Raw genomic sequence first — 27482 nt, 5'->3', positions numbered from 1 at the left:
TTATGCTAATTGCTACACGCGAGGTGTGTCTTTAGCATTAACCGAGTTGTGATGACGTGCAGTGAATGAGTTAATTTTACACCAAAAATACAGAAGCTCTCCTGTAAAGTTGTTAAAAACTCAGTACGTCATATTACTTTGGTTCTCTTGAAAAATACCAATTTTAACTTATCCCCCATAATCTTTTGCACACTTGCCATGATACAAAATTTTAGATATTTTATAGATAGAATAATATTTTTTTTATTTATCATGGTTTGGCTTATGCACTGCGGTTTAATTGAATTTTATAAACTAACACCATCTGCAATTTATATTCTTAAGCTGCGTGCGTATCCACTATATTCGTTAACTAGAAGCACTCTGCGGTCGTTCCTAATAGGTTCCCGTGCTCCGAAAGCGTACAGTTCGCGAACCACAGAATACGTTCCAAACGCTATCATTTTTTTTCGCACCACAAAGGTGAGCGGAGTGTGTTCGTGGACACCAGTGAACCAGGACATGTAGAGTATATGTCGTGTTCGTGTAACAGACTGTAATGGAGTGGTCGGAAGAAAAATGTTTACCTCTCATAGAACTATATAGAAACAATCCAGTATTGTGGAATCCTCAAGACGCTAATATGCACCTGTATATTGTCTTACAATGCAGATAGCCTTACAGACTTATCAAATTTGCTGATTTCTTGCTTCGAAATTTTTTAAAAAATATTGCAGACTGGTAAAACTATCATCGGTGGCTAAAAATCTTAACGTTAAAGCCAGCACATTAAGCCGATATAGCCTTTCGGAATTTAGGTGCTACCAAACTAAGTAGATGTTGAAAATTTGATGAACACAATCGCATAAATTTTCTGTAATGCCCACTTAATTCTTGAGATTTTAGGTCCAACAGTAGAATATATTTATCCGTTTTTGTAGCAATCGGCTCGCCAAAAATGAGGAAGCCTTTTATTTCTACCAAATAATGAGTGAATATAAAAGCAGCGCTTGCCACTAATTCAGACATGTTAGCTTAACGTTCAGATAAACATTGCGGAATGGATGTGTTCGCAAAACACGTCTCCCTTTGAGCTGTTACAGGTTCGCGGAACGCTACTGGTTAGCAAACATAGTGGATACGCAGCTTCAGGTCAATGAAAACCAATAAGAATCACTGACAAAGTTTAGTGTGCACTATTTTTGTCAGATCTCAACAGCTTACCTCCTCCACCCTTTGCCACCGATACATAATAATTACTACTGCGTACGCATTAAAGAAGTGCTTCAAAAACGGAAACGCCACTTTGCCACGGTGGCAAACGACAGTTCTAGAAAAATGTTAATGTGGAAGGGCTCATACACTCTAGTTTAGTACAGCAAAATCTCAGTGTTGATATAAAGTTTCTTTGGTACTGTTCGGTTATACGGAATACAGCGGAAAACGCATTTTGAAAATAGCCGATAAACTGGATTATTTGTTAGTTTGGGTTAGTTTAGGTTAGGTTAGGTTAGGTTTGGTTAAGTTGCCTCGAATAAAAGTATTTCTGCTACCAGTATTTGCTGCGTGCAGGTGCAGGTGGGATGCCATATTCGAGAGCATCACTCCTCGTCTGTCTGTGGTAGCTGAACCCCACTCTGGGGCTTTAGAGTTGAAATCCCCTGCGACGATCACTGGTAAGGTGGACATCTTCACGTCGTCTTCGAGGCGTTGGATATCCTTTGCGAAGGTCTCGAGAGAAGAGTTTGGTGAGAAATAGCAGCTGTATATTCTCAGCTCTGCTGTTTCTGCCCATACCCAGCCACCATCTCTGTCGGTTCCAATACCTGTAATGCGTAGCTGGCCAGTCGGTGCGTAGATTGCGGATCTCGAGTTGGTATCCGCATACCACCTGTTGGCTGCGTCGCGGTATTGCTCGGAGATAATCACGAGGTCCGCTCGTCGCTCTTCAGCTATCTGTACCATCAGATCTTGGGCGACCTGGCAGCCATTGAGGTTGATTTGGAGGAGTCTTAACATTTTTTCCTTTTTTCCTCTAATGACGCTTTGAAGGTTGCACAGTTTCTGCTGCCTGTCTGATGGTCACACTTCATTTTTAAGACAGCGCAGGTCGTACAGTTCGGTTTGTTTTGACAAACTGCTGCTTTGTGGCCTTCCTGGCCACACCGGTTGCACTCCTTACTTCGGTCCACCAGGCTACTGCAGTCAGCTGCCACGTGTCCAAATCCACGGCATCTGAAACACCGCGGCAGATGAACACGCGGTCTCAGCCTGCAGTTGACCTAGCCAATCCGCACTTTTCCGGCCGTGATGAGTCCGGTAGATGCCACTCTTGGCAGTCTGGCGATTGCCAGTTGAGTTCCTCCGAAGGCAGGTTTCAATGACAAAATTTTCGCATTCCTTCCTATCTCCGGTGAAACGGCCGATAGCGACTCAAGGAGCTCACCCTCATCTGTTGCGCCGTCAATGTCGCGTATCTCGACAGTGATGCTGGGGGTAAGTTTGCTGAGCATCGCACTCTCACCAAGAACCCTGGCAATGGCCCCCATCAGCTTTGTTGCGTCCCATGTCTCATGTGGAGTAGCAGGTCGCCTCGCTTCGATTTTCGAATGGACGACACTTCCACATCTCTCAGTGTTACCTCTTTTTTTATCTTCCTGCGTGTGTCGGCATAGGATAAAGAAGAGCCTTCAGTTTGGATCTGAATTGCTTCATTCCTGGGTCCAGGAGGCGATCGCCGTTTCAATGATTTGACACGTGATTTCGTCCCTTCCGAGCCTTCCATTCTCTTGGCAGCTAGAGGCAGGTCTTTTACAGCCTGATTCGCCTTTTGCGAAGCCTCATGTTTGGTAGGCACTCTTTTGGCTTTTCTTGGCCTCTTAGAGACCTTCTGCCAGTTCTCTTCGGTTGTTTTTTTCTTGTATTCTGTTTGCGTTGTTTTGTCGTTTTTGACAACTGTCAGCTCTGCAGAAAGGGCATTTGCGGTATCCTTATGAGCAGCAATGCCGCGAACCAGTCTAGTGATTTCAGCTAGCCCTTCTTTGATTGGGGCGTGTACGTTGGTTTTTTCTTTAATGTAAACCATTAAAGAATTTACCCGCCCATCTAGTATGTCAAATAGCTTCCACATATCATCGTTTGTTTTAGTTTTTTCCTCCATATTTTATCCCACGAGTAGCTAGGGAAAAAAAAGTCCGTCCGACCAGAGCCCCGCATAGCCGGTTAAGCCAGGATACTCATAGGGGTTGGCAGGTACCTATGAGGGATCGTTTGCGGCCTGTTATTTTGCGTCTACAGACCACTCATCCATCAGCACGATGCCTTCCACTTTATCTTGGATTAAAGATATTCGAGGCAGCAGTGGCTCGGTCATCGACATTACATTTGTGGACGAGCCTATTGCAGGAAGAGTAAAAGATTGGCGGGTCCTTGATATTTACTCAAATAGCGACCACCAGTATATCAGCTTCGAGGTAGAAGAACATCGCACTAGACAACAAGGAAAAAAGACAACTGCTGGTTGGGGCGTCCGACAACTCAACTTGGAAGCCTTCGACGAGGCGGTTGAAGCAAGACGAGTCGACATAATAAACCCGACGGGGGCTGAAAACGTGATCCGATCGCTCAATGATTCACTACGACGCATCTGCGATGCATCGATGCCAAGGCGCAGCGGACACACTCAACGCAAGCCAGTCTACTGGTGGACCGACGATATTGCTGTGATTCGTCGTGAGTGTCTATCATCCCGACGCCGAGCGCAGCGAAGTCCTTGCAACGAGGAAAAACGGCTTGCCTACCACGATGCCAAAAAAACATTACAGAGAGCAATCAAAGAGAGCAAGGCGAAATGCTAGACAGAACTGTGTCACTCTATTAACACCGACCCATGGGGAATGCCCTACAAGTTAGTGCGAAACAAGCTCCGGAAAACAACCGTCGACCCCTACCTCGAGAACCCAAAAAATCTGGAGTCTGTAGTAGATGGACTTTTTCCGCGGCATCCTGAGAGAGGAAAGCAGACAGCGACAGACCAGGACGACGTAGTTATTCCATTCTCTCGGGCTGAACTGATAGAAGCAGCAAAGCGGATTAAAGTGGCCAAAGCACCTGGCCCGGATTGCATCCCAAATGCGGTCATTAAGCGAATCGCTTTGAGGGACCCTGATCTGCTGCTAGCTGTATATAATGCTTGTCTGTCCGAAGGAACCTTTGTAACTCCCTGGAAGAAGCAAAGACTCGTGCTCATCTCTAAATGGAAACAAGGCATACCTGGCCCTTCCTCATATAGACCACTCTGCATGCTGGATGCAGTCGGGAAACTGCTGGAAAGACTAATCCTACAAAGACTCCAGCAATCCCTAGACGGCGAAGAGACGGGACTATCGCCGCAACAGTATGTGTTCCGACCAGGCCGATCCACCATCGACGCGATAGCAAAGGTCGTAGCAATGATCCGGAATGCATTGCACGGAAGCGTAAAGGCCTGCAAACATTGCGTACTGATTGCCCTGGACATTAAAAATGCCTTTAACACAGCCAATTGGGAAAGGACCTTCAACGCATTGACCGAAATTGGGACCCAAGGACATCTGCTAAAACTAATAAGCAGCTATTTCTCCGATAGGGTACTAGAGTATGACAGTGCGGGCAAGAAGTGTGAGAGAAGCATCACAGCAGGGGTTCCTCAAGGTTCAGTATTAGGACCGGCCCTGTGGAATGCCATGTATATCATGCCCAAAGAAGCCATAATGACAAAATTTGCTGACGATGTGGCTATCCTTGTTACGGCAAAAACGGTACCAATGCTTCGCCTAGTTGGAGAAGAAGCCATACGAAGCGTGAAGAAATGGCTGAACAATGCGGGACTCGAACTAGCCGTCCAGAAAACTGAAGCTGTCTTTTTCACAAGACGAAGAAAGCTGGCTCCCCCAACGCTCGAGGTTGACGGCTTCGTGGTACCATTCTCACGATCTCTACGGTACCTCGGAGTGCAGATCGACGATAAACTACGCTTTGCGGAGCACGCGGAATAAGCAGCTTCAAAAGCGGCGAAAGTAGGCGAAGACCTTGCCAGACTCATGCCTAACATAGGTGGGCCGAAACCGAAAAGGAGGAAACTCTATAGCGAAGTCGTACACTCCATACTCCTATACGGTGCCCCGATATGGGCAGAGGCAACAAATACCGAGAGGACACGACTGAGCCTAGCCATAGTTCAACGGAGAAGTGCACTGAGAGTCGCATCGGCATACCGCACGGTGTCGGAAGAAGCCATTTTGGTGCTTACTGCAATCCCGCCTATTGACCTGCTAGCACACAAAAGGCAAGCGGTGTACAACGGGATACAGAAGGCTGAAACCAGAGAGCTGACCATGCATAAGTGGCAAGAAAGGTGGAATACATCCGCAAAAGGCAGGTGGACGCATAAACTCGTCGGTGACCTGCATGGTGCCAGAGAAAATACGGCGAGTTGAGCTACCACCTGACACAAATGCTCACGGGACACGAATGCTTCGGAACTTACCTACACAGAATAGGTAAGGAAGCTACCCGTGAGTGCCACCAGTGCGGCGGATGTATCGAGGATGATGCGAATCACACGCTTTTTGACTGCCCAGCATGGCAAGAGTTGAGAGCCATCTTGAAATGCAAGACAGGTGAACAGGAGCTCTCGCCGACGAACATGGTCTCCTCTATGCTGGGGAGTAGCGATGCATGGTCAGCATGGTCCAAGTTTGCATCGTGCGTGCTGAACGAAAAAGAAGAGGACGAAAGATCCAGGCGAGGATTAAACGTGGCCTGAAATAGGACAAAGACATAGCTGCCACCCTGAAGTAATGCTTACCAGCGGATTCCGGGGTGGCAGCTGAGAAGAGGAGGGGGGTTTTAGTGGGTAAAAATCCCACACTATCACCAGCCAGTCGCCGCTGACTGTTGGTGGTGTCTTATGAAGATTTCACCCCACCGAAAAAAAAAAAAAAAAAAAAAAGTTTGGTTAGGTTAACCTAACAAATAATCCAGTTTATCGGCTATTTTCAAAATGCGTTTTCCGCTGTATTCCGTATAACCGAACAGTACCATACTTAAACACACTATTATTTGCTTCTCGGTATCAGTCATCGAAGCTCATACTCATGTCTGAGTTGCAAGTTAGGTTGAATCCTGACGTCTCCACTCTGCTCCTCTCTTCAGGTTGCTTGGAGTCTGTCGCCATGTTCAAATCAGGTGAGTTCGGGAATGGAAACTTTGGAATTGATTCTCGATCTGAAATAAACAACAGAAATCTTCATATATTATTCTACATTTTAAAATAATGTCACTTATATGGGGACAGGAACTAAACCATAAAAGAAAATTAATGAAAATATGTATTATAAAAGAAAATTATTTTATAACTTAATATTATGTTTCGTAATAATAATTTACTTTTACCACAGAATGAGGATTATGTTAACAGCCTTATTTTTATGAGCAATGATCATTAGTCTCTCACTCAATTCATTGGGTCTTCGCACTGCATCAACAACATGTTGAAAAAATAATATGACATTTTTGTCCAGCCGCATTTTCACAGCGGCCGTTCCTCCAACACTTGTCGTGGGTATAAATACACTTCAGACGGAAGAAACTATAGATTTGCCTCTCTCCCTATATAAGAGCCTATAAGGAGCCTCTCCATAGATAATATACATGAAAGCCTCACGAGGCAAATGCTCGGTTAGTCAGTACGCGACTCGCCCGAGGCAAACGCACGTGCCGCCTAGCCCAAGCGTTGTCGGTTTTGTCAATGCTCAAATATGCTGCACGCGGCGTAACATTAATTTTGTTGCGAGCTGCCTCGCGCAGCGATTTTCGAGAAGCAAATACCAGAGGCAGCCTCGTGAGGTTGCTCACCCAGTAAATACGCGGCTATTGCTTTAGTTTCAGTACAAGTTGAATAAGTTTCATTTTCTAAGTAGTCATCGTATATATAGTATCTAATTAATGTAGTAACACTATCCATTCATAACAGATTCAAGTTTTATGGTTGATTATGGCAAAATCTTACATTTAATAATAATATAATTATGGAATTGACTGAATCTAAAATTATGTTCAAATGTTATCATTTTCTGACAGTATTGAGTGGTAACAGTGTGAAGTTTGCTAGGAATAATTCTGCATTGCAAAATTACTAATCTCTTTATATAGGGAAGGTTTTGTGAAACATTTGTAACTTACCTACTACTGCCTTTTCCGCTAGCTGATCCACCAGGTAATTCAACATGGTAATGGCAAATGTATCATCGGGTCTTTTCGCAAGGGAAGAATGAAAAGCGTCCATCGCCCTTGTAATCTCTCCCACCAGCGCCAGGCAAAGCCCCAGAGCTGCGTAGGTCGCTCCGCACCCCGGTATGATGGTGAGGGCTCTCTCGTGGAAAGCGATCGCTTCATAATGCTTCCCGTTTTTTCTGCACGCGTGTCCCAAGTTGTTGAGGAGCGGATGCCATCGCTCACTGACTATTCCCGCAGCTGAAACTGAATAATTATTCAATATTTGTTAACTAAATAAGCTTTATGGAAAAACTTCTGAAAAAGGGAAAAAGAGATGGAGCTTTCATAAATATAAAACTAAAGCTATAGTGGAACCACTCAACCTTGAAATTGCGCAGATTACGATTTCTTCTACTGCGCGTAAATTACACAGGTTAAATTTAATTATTGTTACCATGATTATTTCCAACTGCTCTTACTTGAAGTATATTGCGTCGTTTTCTCTCGCTCGGCGTCGCTCTGACTATGTCATATTTACGTATCAAAACTATCAAGTTTCACGCTTATATGGTATGTTTATAATATATGTACAGATATGTACATTTCCGCAGCTCCATTTTCTTTTTTATTCACAAACTGCAAATTCATAAACATTCTGAAATCGCTATAAACATACAGTGGAACCCCGATCTACCGTTCTCGTAAAGTCCCGCCAAACACCCATAAGAACAATGTTAAATAATCCCGCATTAACCGTTCCCCGATTAATTAACGAGTTCCTCGATCTATTGTCTAAATATTATGGTCCCGTCACAAATATTATTCCGATTGACCGTTTTTGTTGAATATTTTTTATGTCGCTTTCGTAGAATTGTTTATGATACGCGTCGCTTTGCTTGCACAGGTCGGTCGGCGCTCAGTCTTGCCTTGCATCTCATATCACGAATCTTTATAAGTCGCAACTAAAATGACTCCATGAAGAAATCCACAAATCTAGCTGAGAAATTGAAAATAATTCAAGACGTCAAAAAAATCCAGGAGAAAAACGACTTGACATTTATGTATCCCACATTTATCGTTTTTTTGAACGGTCCCTTGAAAACAGTAGAATCGGGGTTTCACTGTACTACATTAGTGTGAAGTTTGATAGTTTTGACTTTTGTCGAAAACAAGTCATAGCCGGAGCATCGTCAAGTGAGAGAAAGTGAGAGAAAGTGAGAGAAAGTGAAGTTGCTGTAAGTGAAGTCAGTAATAGAAACCCTAAGAATTATCAAATTTGCCACATACAAATATAATTGCATAATATGCGCATATTCAAAGTTAATTTTATTTATTAACTAATTTTTTAATCAACTTATAATTCACAAGATTTAAGAATGTAACATTCTTTTATTGAACATACATAATTTGAAAATTAGAAAGCGCTTCAGAGTGTATTGTAAAAACCTTAGATAGGACACGTATAGCTTAGTGGCCAGGAATATGGGCGCGAATCCTGCCAGGTGCAATATTTTTTTCAAAAAGTTTTTTTTCAGTGGTTATGTATTTCTCAGAAGTGTTTATTAGTTTATAAGAATTTATTGTTCCACTATATCAATGTTTTAATACAAATGATTCATAGTACTCTGTCTATTATAATAGTACTTTGAACTCATTGTGTGGAAGGTATTAGTATGCTCCGATAGAAATAAGGCATAAATTTTAAAGCAGAGTTAAAAAATGTTTAAAACACATACTTCTTTCAACCTCCCCAAGTGCTGATCTCCACAACTTCTCAGCCTCTACGTACTGCAGATTCTGAAAGGCTATCACCCCCATTTCATGTGTAACATGAGGGTCATCAGGTGCCAACAGGAGAGCCTGCCGGAAGAACTTATCGGCCATTTTGGAATTGTTAGTCAGTCCGCACTCCAAACCGATATATAACAGGGGTAAGTGGCATCCGCTCATCAGTTGACTGGCTTTGAAGTAGGCGGCCATTGCCTGGTCGTGCTCATTATCGGCGGCAAAGGAGTGACCGTACGCTAGCCACGCGGAGCCCATGCCTCTGTCAAGAGATGTCGCTTTGGATAGGTACCTCCGGGCGAATTCGCTTTTATCTGGAAGGATGGAAACAATTTTTTAAAACATAACCACAATATTGGATCCGCAAACATATTGTGAAATAAGTATTCTTTTACATGAATTATTATATACTGTCCACATCTTCAATCTGGTGAATACATGAAATATGTCAATAAACTGTGGCTTTGTCTGACACATCCTGATGTTTCCAATTACTTTGGGTAAGGTGTCTTTATCCTGCGCTATGTGGAACAATTCCACAACTTTTTTAATTTCAATTGTTTTCAGGAAGTAATTTGAAAGCAAAAAGAAATTTTTCTAGTCACATGATACAACCCATGGCCCCCACAAAGGGGAGGCTGACAGGGCTTTAACCCAGTGGCCCGGGCTAAGGGGGGTGGCCCGGCGTGGTGGGTCAAACAGTTAAATGAGATAAACACACACCACAATTTTTCTCTAATATTTAAAAAAGTTGATTGCGGCGTTATGGAACTCCCCTCATACATTACCATTTCAATATGTTAAAAAAATGTTGTTCTCACTTATAATGTAGTAGTAGCAGCCGACGGCAAACCAGGACGTGGCGGATTGCGGATACTTATCAACGAGACGATGGGCAAGTGAGAATAAGGCGGGAGGTCTTTTCAGTTCTGCTAAGCATGCTGATCTTAATTCTGCTGCACGTTCACTGTCACCTAAAAAAATGTAATTTATGAATCATCTCTGGTGTTTTGAAGAAGAAAATGTATGTAAAAACTGAATTTACCATGTGGTCAAAACAAAGGAATTCACATTGCATATCAAAAACTATGGATACAATCATAAAGCACAGTTACAGATCACAATAAAAAGGGTGGTAGGCTGCATGGCTTTGAGCCTAGCCACCCGCCGCAAAAATTGTCTTGTTTAGTTGTTTGCTGTCCATTCTCGACTGACGACTCTAAAGGATTTTTTTAGGTACCTACGTGACTTCTAAGGCCTTATTGATTTCTTTTCAAATCATGCCTGTCCCGAAAGCGCGGTGATTTCGAAATCTATACAATTAAACTTGGTCTGTTTAGGTTAAACACTTCTTCCAACCATAATAATGCACCAGAATATCACGGTTGTAACAGTAGGTATACAGTTTACTAAGTTTTGTGAGATCTTTCCTTAATTTGTTCAATTCAAACAATTGTAAAATGTAGTCATGGAAAGGTGCATGTTGGGCATAACGTGGATAGACCATAAAAGAAACTAATGGATAAGAAGACAAACAGAAGAGTAAGTGATGTGATAAATGTTGCCAAGTTAATAAAGCACTCATTTATTACATATTCTTTATCGGTCAAACTTGACGGCCAGGCGTCACTCACTCGTCACTGCATTGTGTTTATATGACCTTCCAGACATTTCATTTTTCAGTACAGTCTTAAAATTATTTTTGTTGGATTAGTGTATAAAGACCTTTTTAAATATATAAATTTAAATAAACTGATTTTAGTTACAAAATTTATTCAATTGCCTTATACTACGAGGGTGGGTCAATAATTCCTTAGAAAAAAGCATTAAAACAGTTTTTATTTTTGTATTTTTTTTTTATTTCTCAACATAATCTCCTTGGAGCTCAATACACTTGGTTAGACGTTTCTCAATTTTTTTTAAACCGTCAGAAAAATAAGTTTTCGGAAGGTCCTCAAAATAAGCATTTTTCCGATCGATGACTTCTTCATTTGAAAAAAAACGTTGTCCACTTAGCCATTTTTTTAAGTTTGGGAAAAGGAAAAAGTCACTGGGGGCTAAATCTGGCGAATACGGTGGGTGGTCGACCAATTCGAACTTCAATTCTTCAATTTTAGCCATTGATCGTAAACATGTGTGAACACGGGCATTGTCCTGATGAAAGAGGATTTTTTTCCTGTTTAAATGAGGCCGTTTTTCTTCAATTTTGTTTTTTAGCTGGTCCAATAAAGATGCATAATAATCCCCTGTTATTTTTTTTCCTTTTTCAAAATAGTCAACGAAAATAATTTCACGTGCATCCCAAAATACAGTAGCCATAACCTTACCAGCTGATTTTACGGTTTTCGCCTTCTTTGGACATGGTTTGCCTTCGCAATCCACTGCTTTGACTGTTCTTTCGTCTCGGGAGTATAGTGGTGTATCCATGTTTCATCTACAGTCACAAAGCGACGAAAAAATTCATCCCGATTGCGTTGCATGAGCGACAACAGGGCTTTAGAGGCCACCACCCTATTGCGTTTATTGTCAACTGTGAGCAAACGCGGCACCCATCTTGCAGAAATATTTTTCATGCCCAATTTGTCATGTAAAATAGAAATGACACTACCTTTTGAGATCCCTGTAACCTCAATTATCTCACTCAACTTTAATCTTCGGTCACTTAACACCATATCGTGGATTTTATTGATCATTTCTGGTGTAGTCACCTCTACAGGACGTCCTGAGCGTGGTTCATCCTTTGTTGATGTACGACCACGTTTAAATTCATTTAACCAGTTATAAATAGTTGCAAGTGAAGGAGCAGATATGCCGTGAACTAAATCCAACTCATTTTTTATTTCCTTTGCTGTTAACCCTTTTATATTAAAATGTTTAATAACAGTTTTCCTCCATTTTCCATTTTTCCATTTTCCACAAGCAAATTTTTTTTTTAAATGTACGAGAAACACACAACAACCCGACCAATCTGATTGAAACTTCGCAGCATACTGAATCGGTAGTGCCGCTGCATGAAAACAAACCGCTTACAGTACTAGTCGCGCCACCTGTCGGCTTTTCTAAGGACTTATTGACCCACCCTCGTATTATACAGGGAACTCAGAAATAATGGGAACTGAAATACACAACGGGTAAGGCGATAGCAGGTAACCGTCTCGAGTAAGGAAGAATCCAGGTTAAACTTACACACGTGTCAAGAATACGTTGTACGTTGTCACCTCCGAAAGGGGGGGGGGGGGGTGATGGATGAGTGCTCTGGATGTCAGTCACGGTGGTATCGTCTGCTTCTTCTTTCGGGGACATGTTTATGTTGATTGACATCGCGGAAGTACAGGCGGAAACAGGGCGTTTATTGTTCGGAATATAAATACAGTAAAGTACAGCGTACAAAATATTTAAAAAAAAAATAAATAAATTTAAAATGGCGGTAAATGGCTCGAGTAGACATGCGTCGTTCTCGAACGAACGAATCTTTTAAAACTAATCTTTAGCCAGCTAACAAATCGGTCCCGTGTCACCTGGCGCTTTTGTCGTTCGAGGCGAACGAGATTCGCGAGAGTGCGCGCGCAGTATAGGAAGAAACGTGGGTGCGAAGGATACGCTGCCCGGCGAACGGAATATGTCGTTCGGGGCGAACGAGATTCGCGAGAGTGCGCGCAGTATAGGAAGAAACCTGGGTGCAAAGGATACGCTGCCCGGCGAATGGAATATGTCGTTCGGGGCGAACGAGATTCGCGAGAGTGCGCGCGCAGTATAGGAAGAAACGTGGGTGCGAAGGATACGCTGCCCGGCGAACGGAATATGTCGTTCGGGGCGAACGAGATTCGCGAGAGTGCGCGCGCAGTATAGGAAGAAACGTGGGTGCGAAGGATACGCTGCCCGGCGAACGGAATATGTCGTTCGGGGCGAACGAGATTCGCGAGAGTGCGCGCAGTATAGGAAGAAACCTGGGTGCAAAGGATACGCTGCCCGGCGAATGGAATATGTCGTTCGGGGCGAACGAGATTCGCGAGAGTGCGCGCGCAGTATAGGAAGAAACGTGGGTGCGAAGGATACGCTGCCCGGCGAACGGAATATGTCGTTCGGGGCGAACGAGATTCGCGAGAGTGCGCGCGCAGTATAGGAAGAAACGTGGGTGCGAAGGATACGCTGCCCGGCGAACGGAATATGTCGTTTGGGGCGAACTAGATTCGCGAGAGTGAGCGCGCAGTATAGGAAGAAACGTGGGTGCGAAGGATACGCTGCCCGGCGAACGGATTATGTCGTTCGGGGCGAACGAGATTCGCGAGAGTGCGCGCGCAGTATAGGAAGAAACGTGGGTGCGAAGGATACGCTGCCCGGCGAACGGATTATGTCGTTCGGGGCGAACGAGATTCGCGAGAGTGCGCGCGCAGTATAGGAAGAAACGTGGGTGCGAAGGATACGCTGCCCGGCGAACGGATTATGTCGTTCGGGGCGAACGAGATTCGCGAGAGTGCGCGCGCAGTATAGGAAGAAACGTGGGTGCGAAGGATACGCTGCCCGGCGAACGGATTATGTCGTTCGGGGCGAACGAGATTCGCGAGAGTGCGCGCGCAGTATTGGAAGAAACGTGTGGCGACGAAATTCCGTAATTCGTACGCGCTAGTACTATACATTTTATTACAGCTACAAAAGACACAATTGACCTAATCTGTCCGAACAAATCACTATCCGTAATTAACCTATTCGGTCGGAGTCCTCATTAAGTGACTCATTTCCCATAGCTACGCTCGAGAGTCCGAAAACCGAATGAAATAATCCCTTTTTGGAGAGCAGGTCAACTCTAGGCAAGAATAAAATAAAACAAATTCTGTCACTGAAAAATAACAAAAACACTCTGCATATTATGTACCTGGCTTATTTCTGAGAATTTCGCTCACCACAGAAATAGTCAGCCAGACCTTTTTTAGGTACCTGCTTTGAAAAGGGCTGTATTTCTTTGCTAGGTAGGTACATATTTTGAAATATTTGAACTAGGTACAAATACATATTTTTTCAAAGTAATCTCAAATCAGATATTCTAGGTGCTAGGTACATTGTATGGCTGGGAACTTTGCTTTCAATATTTATGTAGGTAAGTGTACGAATTTAATACCTATTGGTCAAAATTGGATGAAATGTAGGTAATAATATTAAAAAAATGATATTAATAATTACTATTTGCTTACGGCTAGAAATTTGCCTCGCAGTCGATCTGTTCATGTTTGCATGAATCAGCCCAATGATGATTCAGGCCTCGTGGCCTTGGATCCTCTGAGGATGCCATGGTTTAGGCGGTATCAACGTCTAATACTGAAAACTGCTCTCGGTTTATGCATTTACGCTCATTTAATGTTGGTGTATTACACACACTATTGCACGTGCATAATGCGTGCTTCATTTTCTTAGGACACTCACACATTCAAAAGCCCTGCTTCAACGTGCGGCGTATTGAATATAGCCTATCGGTATTCTATTTATTATCTGTTCTGTGGAGCCGACACAAGAAATTTATCTTGTACAAAACACTAATAAGACCAGCTGTCATGGCTCGGAGACCTGGTGCATGACCAATCGGTATTCTATTTATTATCTGTTCTGTGCTATTATAGGTTTAATGATGAATAAATTGTACAATTTGGTACACTGATGTATTTCAAATATTTTCTGAAAATTTATTTGAAATATATCGGTAGATTACATAATTTTTAATTCTTAAATTTATAATAAAGGGTTTTATCAAATTTTGCTAGTATTTGGTATAATTTCCGCAGTAGGTAAAGTGTTAATATGTTTTGAAAAACAATATTAAATTATTTTTTTTTTTTTCATACAAAAACATTATTTCATGAAAAGTGTACAGATATCGGGTTTTGAAGGTGCAACAACGATGTGTTTATCATGAGAATAGTATTACATAATATGTACCTTCAGCTGGGCCTAAAGTATCTAAGCATAATTCAAACTCTCCTCTCCGAAGTAGTCTTCTGGCCCTGCCCTCAACCGAATCGGTGCTGTTCTGCAGAAGCTTTTGAAGGGTTTCTTCGTTCGGTTCGTTAACTGACAGAGAGTCCATGGAGAGTGGCTTGGGGTCTTTATCTTTACAGCTGTATCTGTTCAGTTCATTGCGGTATATCAGTTTGAGCATAGTAATTTCAGCTTTGCCGCAATGCGCTTCAAACGGAAGATTCTCCAAGAGCTCTAATTCTGAAACCAAACAAATAAAACTTAATAAATACTACGCGCAGGTAATATGGCAATCGAAGCAAAATATCAAGAAAATAATAGTTTGATACGATTGATAGAATTAGTCTAGAAAATACATGATTTTGAAAATCCTCAGAAGCATACCTATTCGAAAAATATGTTGAACTTGTGTATTCCAACATATCACATAACACCCAAAAAGTGATAAATATATCACGTCTTTATGTATTCAAGGAGTTAATTATCACAAGCAGTTAGCGTAGGTAAAAGTGTTATCTTTTAACACCCACTCTCTTGACTGTGTTAACTTTTAGACCGAGATGGAGTATGTCAATTACATATTGAAAATCGAGATGCAACTATTTAAAAAAATAATATACGTCACAAGTCACAGCCCTCAATTCATAGTTCTCTGCGAGCTGTCAATTATCGAGTGGCGAATAGTAACATATTTTCTTTAACACATACTGCAATGACATGATTAATAAAATTGTACGTTATGTGATATGTTCAATTCTTGTTTGACGTTTCAATACAAAATTTCGGGGTTCGGGTGGAAAAACCATAGATACGTCTGCACGACCATACCCGAATTTAACCAAGCTTCGCAAATAAGAGACGTATTTCACACAACAGGCGTACCAACTTAAATTGTCGCCATGTTATTAATTAGCAATTATGGTAGATAACCGCCTTGTGTATGAAATTGCTTCCGTGTTAATTTGGACCAATAAAAATAACGGAAAAGTGTTTCCGTGTTAACAATTAAGAATAGCTCTGCTTGTGGGATTTAGATGAAGGTTTAAAAGAAAGATTTTTTCAATATCTTTGATAAAAACCTTGTTGTGGCGTGAGCATATGATGTCGGGTGATGTAATCAAGTGCTTCGTAGCAGTGCACATCTTTCTGCAAGGCGTGTAGAAAACTGTTGCGCGCTCCGGCACGACGTTCCATGGCACCCAGAATCCGTCCTTTTACAACTGCAATTGCTCCTAACACCCTCTAGCAATAAAATAAAACAATTTAACTATATACGCAAATTCCAAAAATTAAAAAGATAGGATGATTCGACGGCCACTGTGGGACAGAAGATAGTGTGCTACGCTTCTAATCTGTAGGTAGCGGGCGTATAACAAACTTTAATGCTGTCATCCCAAATGTATGTAATTAATAAGGATGGCGTATGTATGAATTATAAGGTTTTTGTTTAAAATAATATTATTTTTGCATAATATCATGAAAAAACATTAAATAAAGGGCAAACCGTTTATTTCTCTGTAGCTTCCTTGATAATGATGTGAAAATCGAAATAGCTATTGACTAAAAAAATAATTTGTATTGCAGTAAGTAAGTATTGAATAAAATTAATATTATTCTGTTGCCCAAATTTTATAAAATTGATTCTTCAGTGTCATGTGGATCTTGCCTTCATCATGAAGAGGTTTTTATAAACATACTGTCCGACAACAAGAAATCGACGATAACAGGAAGTCGCTGTAGTCGCATATAGAAGATTTCTCAGTGACGTACCTGTCATGGCGGCAACGTGTGCTAAAGGTGTGTTTAAATAATTTATCAGCTCTTTTTTTAGATGCGACTATTTTTCTTCTTCGCAGTAAACCAAAAATGTACTAATAATAATTCTAACATCACTCCTGATCGTTTTAGACATATTTTTATTATAAAAAGCTTCTAATTACGTAAATTGATGGATCGTGTAAGGATCTGTTTGTCATTGCAGGAGTGTAAAATGAAATAATATAGTTGGACTTATTGTACACTTGAGGGCAATAACTGTTTTTTCTTTTATTTTGTTATCTGTCAATTCATGGTGGAACTGCATTGTATTGTTGTTTTAATTTAATAAAATAATTTAATTTCGTAGTACTTATTCCACTTTTAATCAATAAATTAGGACCGGTTTCGTCCACCTCAGAGGGACATTTTCAACTGAACCTGTATGTACCTATTGTATGTACCAATATGTACCTATTGTTATATTATTTCTGTCGCTTTGGATTTTGTTTGATAAATATTGTTTTATAAAAATAAAAATGTATTCAGTTGAAAATGTACGTAAAAAAATGCGTTTTATTAAATTAAAACAACAAGCCAATAACTGTGTTTAATCAAATTGCTTTGGATATTGATATATTCCACTTACGTGAGTTGAGTTCACGTGGACGGTCTACTAAGCTTCTATATATTTTTTACTCATATTACCCTGTATTTTATTTAAATAATGTCAACATTATTTTATGTCATGTTGTGAATGCTTTGAATTTGTAATTTATAATGTTTATTATAATAAATCTTACGTTTCTAGGTGGTTCACTCATTGTATGTATTAAAATTTCTGGGTTTCCTTCATCAAGTAATTGCAACGCCTCTTGATGTTCCTTGGCTTCCAATAAGGCCCGACCAGCTATGTAGTAGCACATTAGATGTTTTTTGTGAAGGCCCCTTGATACAATAGTATGCGAAGCTCTGTGATATTCACCCTTTTGAAGCATACAATTAGCGACTAGGTATATATCATCATCTCCCTCACCCCCATTCAGAGCGAGGATTTTGTCCGCCCAGAAAAGGGCAGCTGTCCACATTCCCTATAAAACATAAGTAATAGTGGTAAACATCATTAATTATTAAGTTACTTCGTATAAAGATTTCATCAAACGGCTGTTATTTACCATTTCTGAATATTGTTTTACGAGAGCCTTTAATGATCCGTGAAGGAAAACACTAGGCCTAACCTCCCCAGCGGCGTCAGACATCATTGGTTTTACAAGTGAACTTATGTATATAAAGTTAAATTTCACTAACCAATGGACTTGTGTAAATATTTATGAACTACTTTACTAGTTTTATGTCAGAATAAAAATGAATACAGACATTACACGACAGTAAATTAGAAATGAAACGCATACATTTTTTGAAATTTTGACATTGACGTTTCTTCGGTAAACAGTGTTGCCATATTTTAAAAGTGGAATTATAGTACAGTGCCTTCAAAATTATAGTATTTCGGCAAAAAATATAATACGCGTTGAGTAACCAATAATTTTCTGCATTTTCAAAAAATTAAACGTGGGGTAATTAACGTCTTGTTTTTTTTTAGACAAAATTCAAATGTTAAATCAGTGGTTTCCAAACTTATTGTAACTACGCCTACTTTTAAAAAAATCTAATCTAGGCGCCTCCCCCTCCTTATTTCATTAAATAATACAGACACCTTTTTAAATAGTCAACAATGTAACAATGTAACAATGTACCTACTTACGAATACAAAAATTAAAAAAAATAAACAAGCTTTTACTATATTACATTACATTAATTTTTGACGAATGTGCTTGTTTATTAGTACAATCAATTTCAATAGTAGTGAATCCAAATTCATCTTCGTTCATTAACAAATGGATTCTATCATGGACACCACTTCCTGAAGTGGACCCCCCGGGTCAGGATTTTTCAACCACATATTTTTTGATAACCGACATTTTTGCTATTAATAAAATAAGGCTAAGTTGGACTGCAGAGGTAGTACCTTTGTTCTGAGTAAACCACTGGTCCTCGCTGTCCTACAAGGCAAGTGGATGCGTAATATAGAGACCGTCTGTGCGTGGTACCAGCACCACATCCTCCTAGAGGTGACCCTGGTATCGCAGAACACAGTGGATCTAGACTGGGAAGTCAATAAATATCCCTGGTATTGGGCAGCAGCAATTACAAGTACTGATGTAAGGTGGAGAGGATGGACTTCGGTACAGCTTACATTTAGATAACTGAAGGCATGGTCGCAACGGCTTTAATGGCTTTGACACTGCGATGTGGAAAGCAACGGAAAACTACCACATTAAATATATCCCTAGTAATCATCATGGCTGGAAAATCAGATTGCATGGCCCTCAGTCCCCAGCAGGCCGTAATTGGTCAGAGGGTGCTAAGAATCCCCGGACCGGCTATGAAGATAGCTACCTGGAATGTGCGATCTATGTTTAAAAGTGGAAAATTGCAAAACGTTATTATGAAAATGAATCGGTTAAAATTAGACATCCTTGGTATCAGCGAAGTGAAGTGGAAGGGAAACGGCAGATTTAAAACTGACAACGGCACCTTGTATTACTCGGGAAATGATGATAACCACTATTGAAATGGAGTGGGTATCATAGTGACCGATAAAATTAACAGATCGGTCAATAGTTTTGTTCCCTACTCTGACAGAGTAATGCTATTACAACTCAAATCATGGATGGGTAATGTTAATATAATACAGGTGTACGCTCCAACTGCTGACAAAGATGACGATTTTATAGAAGAATTCTATCAACAGATAAATGAAATTCTAAAATGGACGAAAGATAATGAAGTTACCTTGATTATAGGAGATTTCAACGCAAAGATTGGTAAAGGTAAAAGTGGAGAGTTAGTAGGAGAATTCGGTCTAGCACAAAGAAATGATCGAGGAGAAAGATTACAACAATTTTGCCAGTAACAGAGTATGGTTTTTTGTAACACATTATTCAAACTTCCAGCAAGGCGATTGTATACGTCATGGAAATCCCTACAAGATGATGGCAATATCATTGTAAGAAATCAAATAGACTATAAATATTAATTCGCAATCGTTACAGAAATAGCGTAACATCTACTAAAACTTATCCAGGTACTGACATCTCACCTGACCACAATCCTGTTGTAGCTACAGTAAAAAATAGATTAAAAAGATTACTGAGGGAACCACGCGCCACCAACGTGTTGACATTACGTCGCTGTAGGATTGGTTTCCCGAATAGACCAAATGTTCAGGAGACGAAACGCAAATTTCATAATCCTATATTTAAATACATGGAGATATTTAAATTGTTATTTTTACAGCATATGAATGATGTATTCATTACCATTACAAAGTAATTTAAAGAAAGGGATGGTTCTCGTCCAATTAGACACAAAAAAACATTCTGCATTAAGAGGTCGATTTCGACAAAAACGGATATTCGGGAAACCAATCCTATAGCGACGATTAATCAACTGAAGGATCCCGAAGTCAAACAACAAGTAAAAAGTGCACTGAACACAGAAATAGAATAAATAAAAACTTCGGTCATTACATCCTCTGACATAACAGACAAGTGGGACAGGATAAAAGATGTGTTCTCCTCCATATCTAATAATCAATTAGAATATAAAAGAACAGCTAAGAAGCAAACATGGATGACTGATGAAATTCTGTCTTTAATGGACGAAAGAAGAAAATGGAAAAATAAAAATGAAACTCAATATAGGAGAATTCATAAACCATAAAAAGTAAAATTCGTACAGCTAAAGAAGAATGGATGTCCGACCAATGCAAAGAAATTGAAAATCGCCGACGAAGATACGATTCCTTTAATATGCACAAGAAGATAAAGAAACATTAGGAATTACGAAAGGAACCTCATCAACTATCTTGAAAGACGAAGATGGGCGTATTATAATATTAGATATAGAAAAGAAGCTGACTCGTTGGAAGACATATATTGGAAATCTGTTTAATGATGATAGGGGACCTATTGGCTATACTTTTAATGAATGTGAACAAGCCCCATGCATAAATAGGGCAGAAATAATATACGCAATACGAAATTCTAAAAATGGTTAAGCTGTCGGCCCTGATATTATTTACAACGGAATGATAAAATTATTAGAAGAAGGTCAATTAGAAATTCTCGTTGATTTGTTTAATAAAATTTACGAAACGGGCATAATTCCCGATGATTGGTTGAAATCGACATTCATCACTCTACCAAAAAAGGCGAATGCAAGGGAGTGCAGCAAGCTTAGAACAATAAGTTTGATATGTCAAAAGTGTTATTAAAAATCATCCATAATAGGATTTTTCGAAAATGTGAAGAATACATGGATGACACACAATTTGACTTCAGAAGTGGTTTGAGCACTCGCGAAGCACTTTTCAGCTTGAATGTTCTAGTGCAAAGATGCCTAGATGTTAATGTTGATGTTTATATGTGTTTCATCGATTACGAGTAAGCATTCGATACTGTTAGGCATCCTAAACTTCTCGAACTCTTACAGGAGAAAGGCATCGATGCAAGAGACATTCAACCGATAGCTAACTTATATTGGAATCAAACAGCGAATATCAAGATCGAAAACGAAATCAGTGGAGAGGTAAAAATTCGTCGCGGTGTAAGACAGGGGTGTATATTGTCACCTTTGCTATTTAACATGTACTGAGAAGCTATTTTCAAGGAAGCCTTACATGGTGAATCGGTGGGTATTTTGGTTAATGGCAACCATATTAAAAATATACGATATGCCAACGATACTGTGCTGATTGCTGATAGTTTAAAGAGTTTACATCAACTGGTAGAAAAGGTAAATGAGGTCAGTAATTCTTATGGTTTAAAAATGAACCTCAAGAAAACAAAACTATTACTAGTATCAAAAATAGCGACACCAGACACCAACACAAATTTTGTCATTAACAACGAACCAATCGAACGTGTGACCCATTATAAATATTTAGGTACATGGGTCAATGAGAAATGGGACCAGTCTCTGGAAATAAAAACTAGAATTGAGATCGCAAGGAGCGCCTTTCTCAAAATGAGACGCCTCCTTAGCAATCGAGATCTTAACTTAGGTCTGAGACTGCGTATGGTACGTTGTTATGTTCTCTCAATTCTTTTCTATGGTATGGAAGTATGGACGCTAAACCAAGAGATGTCACGGAGACTTGAAGCTTTCGGGATGTGGCTGTATAGACGCATCCTCAAAATTCCTTGGACTGACCGGGTGACAAATGTTGAAGTTCTCAATCGAATGGGGAAGGACCGAGAAGTTATACGTAGTATCAAAACCAGGAAACTACAATACTTCGGCCACATTATAAGAGGACAAAAATACAGCATTCCCCAACTTGTCATTCAAGGAAAGATCAATGGGAAGCGTAGCAGAGGACGGCGCCGCATTTCGTGGCTTAAGAACCTCCGTGATTGGTACGAGTTTAGCTCCACCGAACTGTTCCGGGTAGCAGACGACAAATATAAGATCGCCTTGATGGTGGCCGACCTCCGCTAGGGGATGGCACAATAAGAAGAAGAATAAAATAATGTGAAAAGTGCATTAGCAAAGTAACGAAGAACTCAGTAAATAGATTTTTGTTTGCTTCAATATATCTGGCGTAGAAATCATTTAAAAGTGGAGACATGGCGAACTTTTTTTTTGTCATTTTGATCTTTTAAGCTCCATTTTTTATGAATGCCTTCACTTTGTCTTTTTAAATCAGAGAATGTATTAGTGGTCCTTGCATTAATTTATTCACTCATTTTTTTAAAATTTCAACAAAATAGACTAGTTTAACAACAAAATTATCGTTCCTAAGCAAATTTACCTCAAATTTCAACATTATGATTAATTTGACCCTTTTATTTAATTTTTTTACGAGATGGCCATTGCGCTTCACAATAGTATAGAAGTGAGGGATTATAAAATTAGTCTCCATAATTGCAGAAAGGTTTGCAAACAACCTTTTATAGGACTGTTTTTTGTGTAGTTTATAACTAGCGGCCGTTTTATAAATTATGCATTTGCAAACTGCAAACCTGTTGCTACATTAATAATTGTGTTAAGCTTTCCGCGCCTCCCAGTTTAGAAATAGCTGTGTTTAGTAATTAACGTCACCTTTTTTTAGACATGGGATTATTTTTTTTTTTGCTTCTCACGGATTATTTTGACGTTGTGTTTCTTCTATTGACAACTTTTTTTCCGATTTCTTAAAATTATAGTATTTTGGGTGTACTATACTTGTTTTATATCGTACATAGTACGCAGACGAAAATTATAGTACAAATACTATAATTATAGTACGGTTGACAACACTGACGGTAAATTTTATTTTTAAAACTAATGTTGACAGGCTATTGAATACATGTATTGTCTATTTGTCTATGAGAAAAAAAAATAATTGTATAATCGTTCTAATATAATATCTAGTTCTAATTAATATTATAAAGAAAAGAAATATGTGATCACATTTATTTGTTTTTAATTAATCCATTTTTGTGGACAATTATTACAGAAATATTTGCAATTTTATTGTCAGATTACTGTGGCTAGTGGAAAGCATAACCTAAAAAAAGTGGATTTGATTTGTCCATGGTTGAAATGGGCGCCGGGAATGATAGGAATGGCTGCCGAAATCTGTCAAATTAAATTTCTATTTCAATCATACATACTTCAATGTTAAACTAAATACGATTTAATTAAAATTGTCCTTTTAAATTTCATATATTATATTGGTATCTGTGTTTGATACAAGTAATGTAAGCACTGAAATCAATTCTATAATCATTGTAAGATATAAAATGTAGGTACCCACTAATAACACTTCATCAATAAAATTTTTAGTAAAATGACGCTGGAAACAGGAGAGAAGCTGTCTCGGGAGCGCGTCTTCATGGATATCGCACTGGGAGGCTTGCCTTCTGGTAGACTCGTCTTTGAGCTGTACTGTGACATTGTTCCTAAAACGGCAGAGAACTTTAGAGCATTATGTGTTGGGGACATGGGATTGGGAGAGACTACTGGAAAGCAACTCACTTACAAGGTAATAGACAAAGTTGTCGAAGACTTATTAAATTCTATAAACACAAATTTCCCCCTTTTATTTCAAACTTAAGCCTAGTACCCACACACGTTCTTGCTCGACGGTTTAGCTCGATCGAGCATGTTGACTTGGAAGCATGCTCGTCGTTGCGTCCATACAGTCGAGCAAATCGACACAAGACGCTGTGAGGCCACCGTCGCACCGCCACGACTTCGACCACGAGTGAGAGCGAGGCCACACTAGCCTTGCCGGTGCGTCCTTACTCCCTCACTCAAATTCCATCGCGCAAGAATTACAGACCTTCAATCTTTTTCGGATAAAAACCATCGAGCAAGAACGTGTGTGTGTACCTACTATTAGACGCGGCTGCTTCAATAGTACAATATATGTAACGTTTTCATTGTATCACCATTTCAAAGATTATTGAAAACTTCTTAAAACCCACACTATCATTAAAAACATAGGTGGTTGTGACTGGTTGTCCGCCGTCGTCAGCTGTCAGTCGCCATTGTTGAATTCTGTCACAGTGTTGCTATCTTTTCGTCATCAAATTATAGTAAGTATGCGGTCCAAGAAACGATTGTATTTCGGCAAAAATTATAGGACGTGTTGAAAATGTAAAATTATTAAATGTACAGATCACAGAACAGATTATTTAGATAGAATTGTGAAAGCCAATCGCCATGGACCATGGCTTTGAAGCTGGGTTCAGTATATTACTTTATGACGGCCAGGCCATAAAATCAAGTGTTCTCAAATATTACCAATATTGTATGCACGCTTCGTTTACGTGATAAAATGTAATGCATATTATTACTTACGAAACGGTACAAGGCTGTTTACTGGAAGCCAGGCGGGAACAGTGGCAATTTTCATAGCCTTTTTTGGCAAAATACATGAATTCAAGAATGATAACCTAACCTAACCTAACAAATAATAATCCAATATATTGGCTATTTTCAAAATGTATTTGCCGCTGGTTTCCAATAAACAGACAAGAACTGACGTAACTATTGAAAATAACATATTCTTGAACAGTTGTTAAATTTATCACACATTTCTCTACACTCAAAAATTAAAGCTTGTTTCAGCCTCACCTAGAAAGCAACCCTTTTCCTGTTATTTTTGAGTTCCCTTGTAAATCTTGATTTTTTTGTAGGGTATGGTGTTCCATAGAGTCGTGAAAGATTTCATGATCCAGGGTGGCGACTTCACAAATGCCAATGGAACTGGGGGAGAGTCAATCTATGGAGGAACTTTTGATGGTAAGTGGAAGATATATCAGTCAAACAATGTTTTTACAGAATATTTAGGGGTCGTCGAAGTTGAAGATTTTAATAGCAGACAGCACGCATGTTTATTTTATTGGATGTCACTCGGTAACCGTTAATGCATGGTATGGTGGATGTTTTTCTCACCAAGAAGCATTTTATATGAAAGTATGTTATAAGAACCAAAATACCTCTTGACTAATAAGCCAACCTGTAGAATAACGTTGATACTTTTATGGTTTTGTTATCATATCATCTGTTGACAATGGCCTCTGCAATGAGCTCGAATCATCGAGGAAAGAAGGAGGAAGAGCATGCGGTGACAACTCAAAAATTTATTACAACAACATGTAGAATTTAATATAATTTATATCACCATTTTCGAATAATATATAGAAGAAAATCAAAGACGTTGAAGACATCCTTCTCAACTAGACAGAGCCTAAATATATGAAAGTGAAGCTAACAAAAAGGTGTAATGAACTAACTTTTCAATTAGCTGCAAGTCATATTGCATTGTGAATTCATTTTCAACAAACTTGCCGCATCAATTGCACATTGTAACATCTGGCGGTCTCTAACAAACAGTTGGCCGTAATGTAGAGTAATATTAATGTTATGTTTTATTTAAATAGTCTTATAAATGTCCAAAATTAGGCATAAGGTGTGTAACAAACATTTTACCCGGACTCCCAATTTTGAGAAAAGAAACCTCAGGTATATTATCTGAGGGTCTTATTGAGAGGTAGGCTTACTAGGTGAATATCCTTGAGATTGTCTTTTGGCCCGCAGAGCCTATAACATTTACCATTGGCCCTTAACAAATAAAGTTTGCCCCACTCCCGATGTAAGTTCTTAGAAGTAACCGAATGAAGTTAATAAAGGTGTCTCATTTTGATTTCAGATGAAAACTTTATTGAGAAACATGACAAGCAGTTCCTACTTTCAATGGCGAATCGAGGAAAGAACACAAATGGCTCCCAATTCTTTATGTGAGTTACTTTTACACTATTTGATGAACTGATATTTGCCAATAATTTTCGCAACTGTAATCATTGTCAGCCTGAATCTATCTCCAAAATGAATTTATGTTCGCATAAATATGTCATTGATCTGGGGGCCTGGATATACCTTTAGGATGTTTTCTACCTCTTGGGTACCACTGGAGTGGGCTACCAGTGTAGGGAGTGCTTATTATCTCTAAAAGGGACAGTATACACTAATACTTGATGGATGAGAGGTGACGTGTCCGTCGTATATTTATAGAGTCTATTTTCACTTCGGATTGTAGAGCCAATAACAAAAAAAAACACACCCTTTCAAGGAATTGTTTCTATCTTTCGTCTTAAAAATTAAAATAAATACAAATATAATAATAATTTGTTTGCTGTTAGATACGTAAATATGAATGATAATTTACCCCATGTATTTTTCCGCAGCAAAGCCTTTTTGTCAGACATATTGTTTATTCTGATATTTAAAAAATCTCTATTACTCACTCGTATGGTTGGTCCACATTGTGTGGGATTTTTCATACATAATTTGAAAACACCTCAGATATAGGTATACTCGAAAAAGGATTTAGGCCAGTGTGATTTACCAATTGAGCCACCTGTATCCTACCTAATTACGATGAAATGAACTAGTAGATAGTGTATACAAATGAAGTGTTTATCAAATTGCGTTAATTTTGGCAATCGGTTTTTGTGTCTTGAATCAATGTACAGTAAAACCTCGTTAATACGAATTCCACGGGACCGAAAATCGAAAAAAAATTCGAATTACAAATTATGAAATGTATGGAGGGAAAATATTAAAATTTTGAAAAAAAAAAAATTTTGATTTTCATTAATATCGTTCATAGATATGCCTACCACATTTTCGGTTCCATGTGTGTTAATAGGTCATAAAATGTCAGGATTATTTTTATTACCTTTATTACTATTATTACCTTCTTAAAATAAGTAATTTATGATGTTTTAAGAAAAGTCTGTCACAATTTTCAATGACTGGCTTATGAAATAGAGTACTTTATTACGATTTATTGAATATTTTTGTATGCCAGGACTTAATTTCGAATTACGAAATTCGAAATAAAGGTTTTATATGAAAATAATGTTCAAGGGACTTTTTTTTCGCGAAAATTTCGAATTATTATCTAAATTATCTAAACCAGATATCTGTCTTTAATATAAGTGGAGAATGATTGACATTTTTAGCGGTTTGGCAATTTTATCATAAGCAACAAACTTATCACGGCGCTTTTGTTGGCAGCACAATGCAGTTTTTGTCTTGTAAATAGACATCGTTACATTGGCACTGTGTATGCCATTCCATTAAGTAACACAATATTGTATTGTGTGATCTCACTTCGG

At 39.2% G+C, this 27482-nt stretch overlaps 4 protein-coding genes across 7 annotated transcripts in view; 2 read left to right on the top strand and 2 right to left on the bottom strand.

The window, feature by feature from the left end:
* Positions 1-249: 249 nt before the first annotated feature.
* On the bottom strand, positions 250-18176 carry Cdc16 (cell division cycle protein 16). The gene is made up of 9 exons (XM_085945441.1): positions 17919-18176; positions 17547-17834; positions 16068-16230; positions 14950-15228; positions 9843-9995; positions 8973-9335; positions 7204-7500; positions 6076-6246; positions 250-1385 (listed from the first exon to the last, which is right to left on the bottom strand). Exons 1-8 carry the CDS (start codon positions 18003-18005, stop codon positions 6095-6097), a joined length of 1782 nt encoding a protein of 593 aa, XP_085801567.1. The 5' UTR covers positions 18006-18176; the 3' UTR covers positions 250-1385; positions 6076-6094.
* On the bottom strand, positions 1480-1998 carry LOC147073353 (uncharacterized). The gene has a single exon (XM_085945639.1). The coding sequence runs from the start codon at positions 1996-1998 to the stop codon at positions 1480-1482; it is 519 nt and encodes a 172-aa protein (XP_085801765.1).
* LOC147073352 (uncharacterized) lies at positions 3297-3836 on the top strand. Its single transcript, XM_085945638.1, has one exon. The coding sequence runs from the start codon at positions 3297-3299 to the stop codon at positions 3834-3836; it is 540 nt and encodes a 179-aa protein (XP_085801764.1).
* Positions 18177-23385: 5209 nt separating the features above from the next.
* Positions 23386-27482, top strand: part of Moca-cyp (nuclear cyclophilin protein Moca-cyp) — a 31444-nt gene continuing 27347 nt past the window's right edge. For all 4 annotated transcript variants that reach the window (XM_085945440.1, XM_085945439.1, XM_085945438.1 and 1 more), the window contains exons 1-4: positions 23386-23552; positions 23638-23836; positions 24996-25101; positions 26012-26099. In XM_085945440.1, coding sequence (XP_085801566.1) covers positions 23642-23836; positions 24996-25101; positions 26012-26099 — 389 coding nt within the window. In that variant the 5' untranslated portion in view covers positions 23386-23552; positions 23638-23641. The remainder of the gene's footprint in view (positions 23553-23637; positions 23837-24995; positions 25102-26011; positions 26100-27482) is intronic.

Source organism: Rhyacophila brunnea, unplaced genomic scaffold, assembly GCF_057557595.1.
Source record: "Rhyacophila brunnea isolate RB1 unplaced genomic scaffold, BYU_Rbru_1.0 scaffold_18, whole genome shotgun sequence".
NCBI lineage: Eukaryota > Metazoa > Arthropoda > Insecta > Trichoptera > Rhyacophilidae > Rhyacophila > Rhyacophila brunnea.
Note: the sequence above shows the minus strand (reverse complement) of the source record. Positions and strands in the feature narration are given on the sequence as shown.

What these genes read in the sequence shown, in the direction of transcription:
- LOC147073353 (XM_085945639.1), bottom strand. Translation starts at nt 1,998, where the DNA reads ATGTTAAGACTCCTCCAAATCAACCTCAATGGCTGCCAGGTCGCCCAA.
- LOC147073352 (XM_085945638.1), top strand. Translation starts at nt 3,297, where the DNA reads ATGCCTTCCACTTTATCTTGGATTAAAGATATTCGAGGCAGCAGTGGC.
- Cdc16 (XM_085945441.1), bottom strand. Translation starts at nt 18,005, where the DNA reads ATGATGTCTGACGCCGCTGGGGAGGTTAGGCCTAGTGTTTTCCTTCAC. An exon ending in TAAAACAATATTCAGAAATG is followed by an intron (nt 17,835 to 17,918) that starts GTAAATAACAGC and finishes TATGTTTTATAG; the next exon opens with GGAATGTGGACAGCTGCCCT. An exon ending in AGCGGAAAAGGCAGTAGTAG is followed by an intron (nt 6,247 to 7,203) that starts GTAAGTTACAAA and finishes TGTTTATTTCAG; the next exon opens with ATCGAGAATCAATTCCAAAG.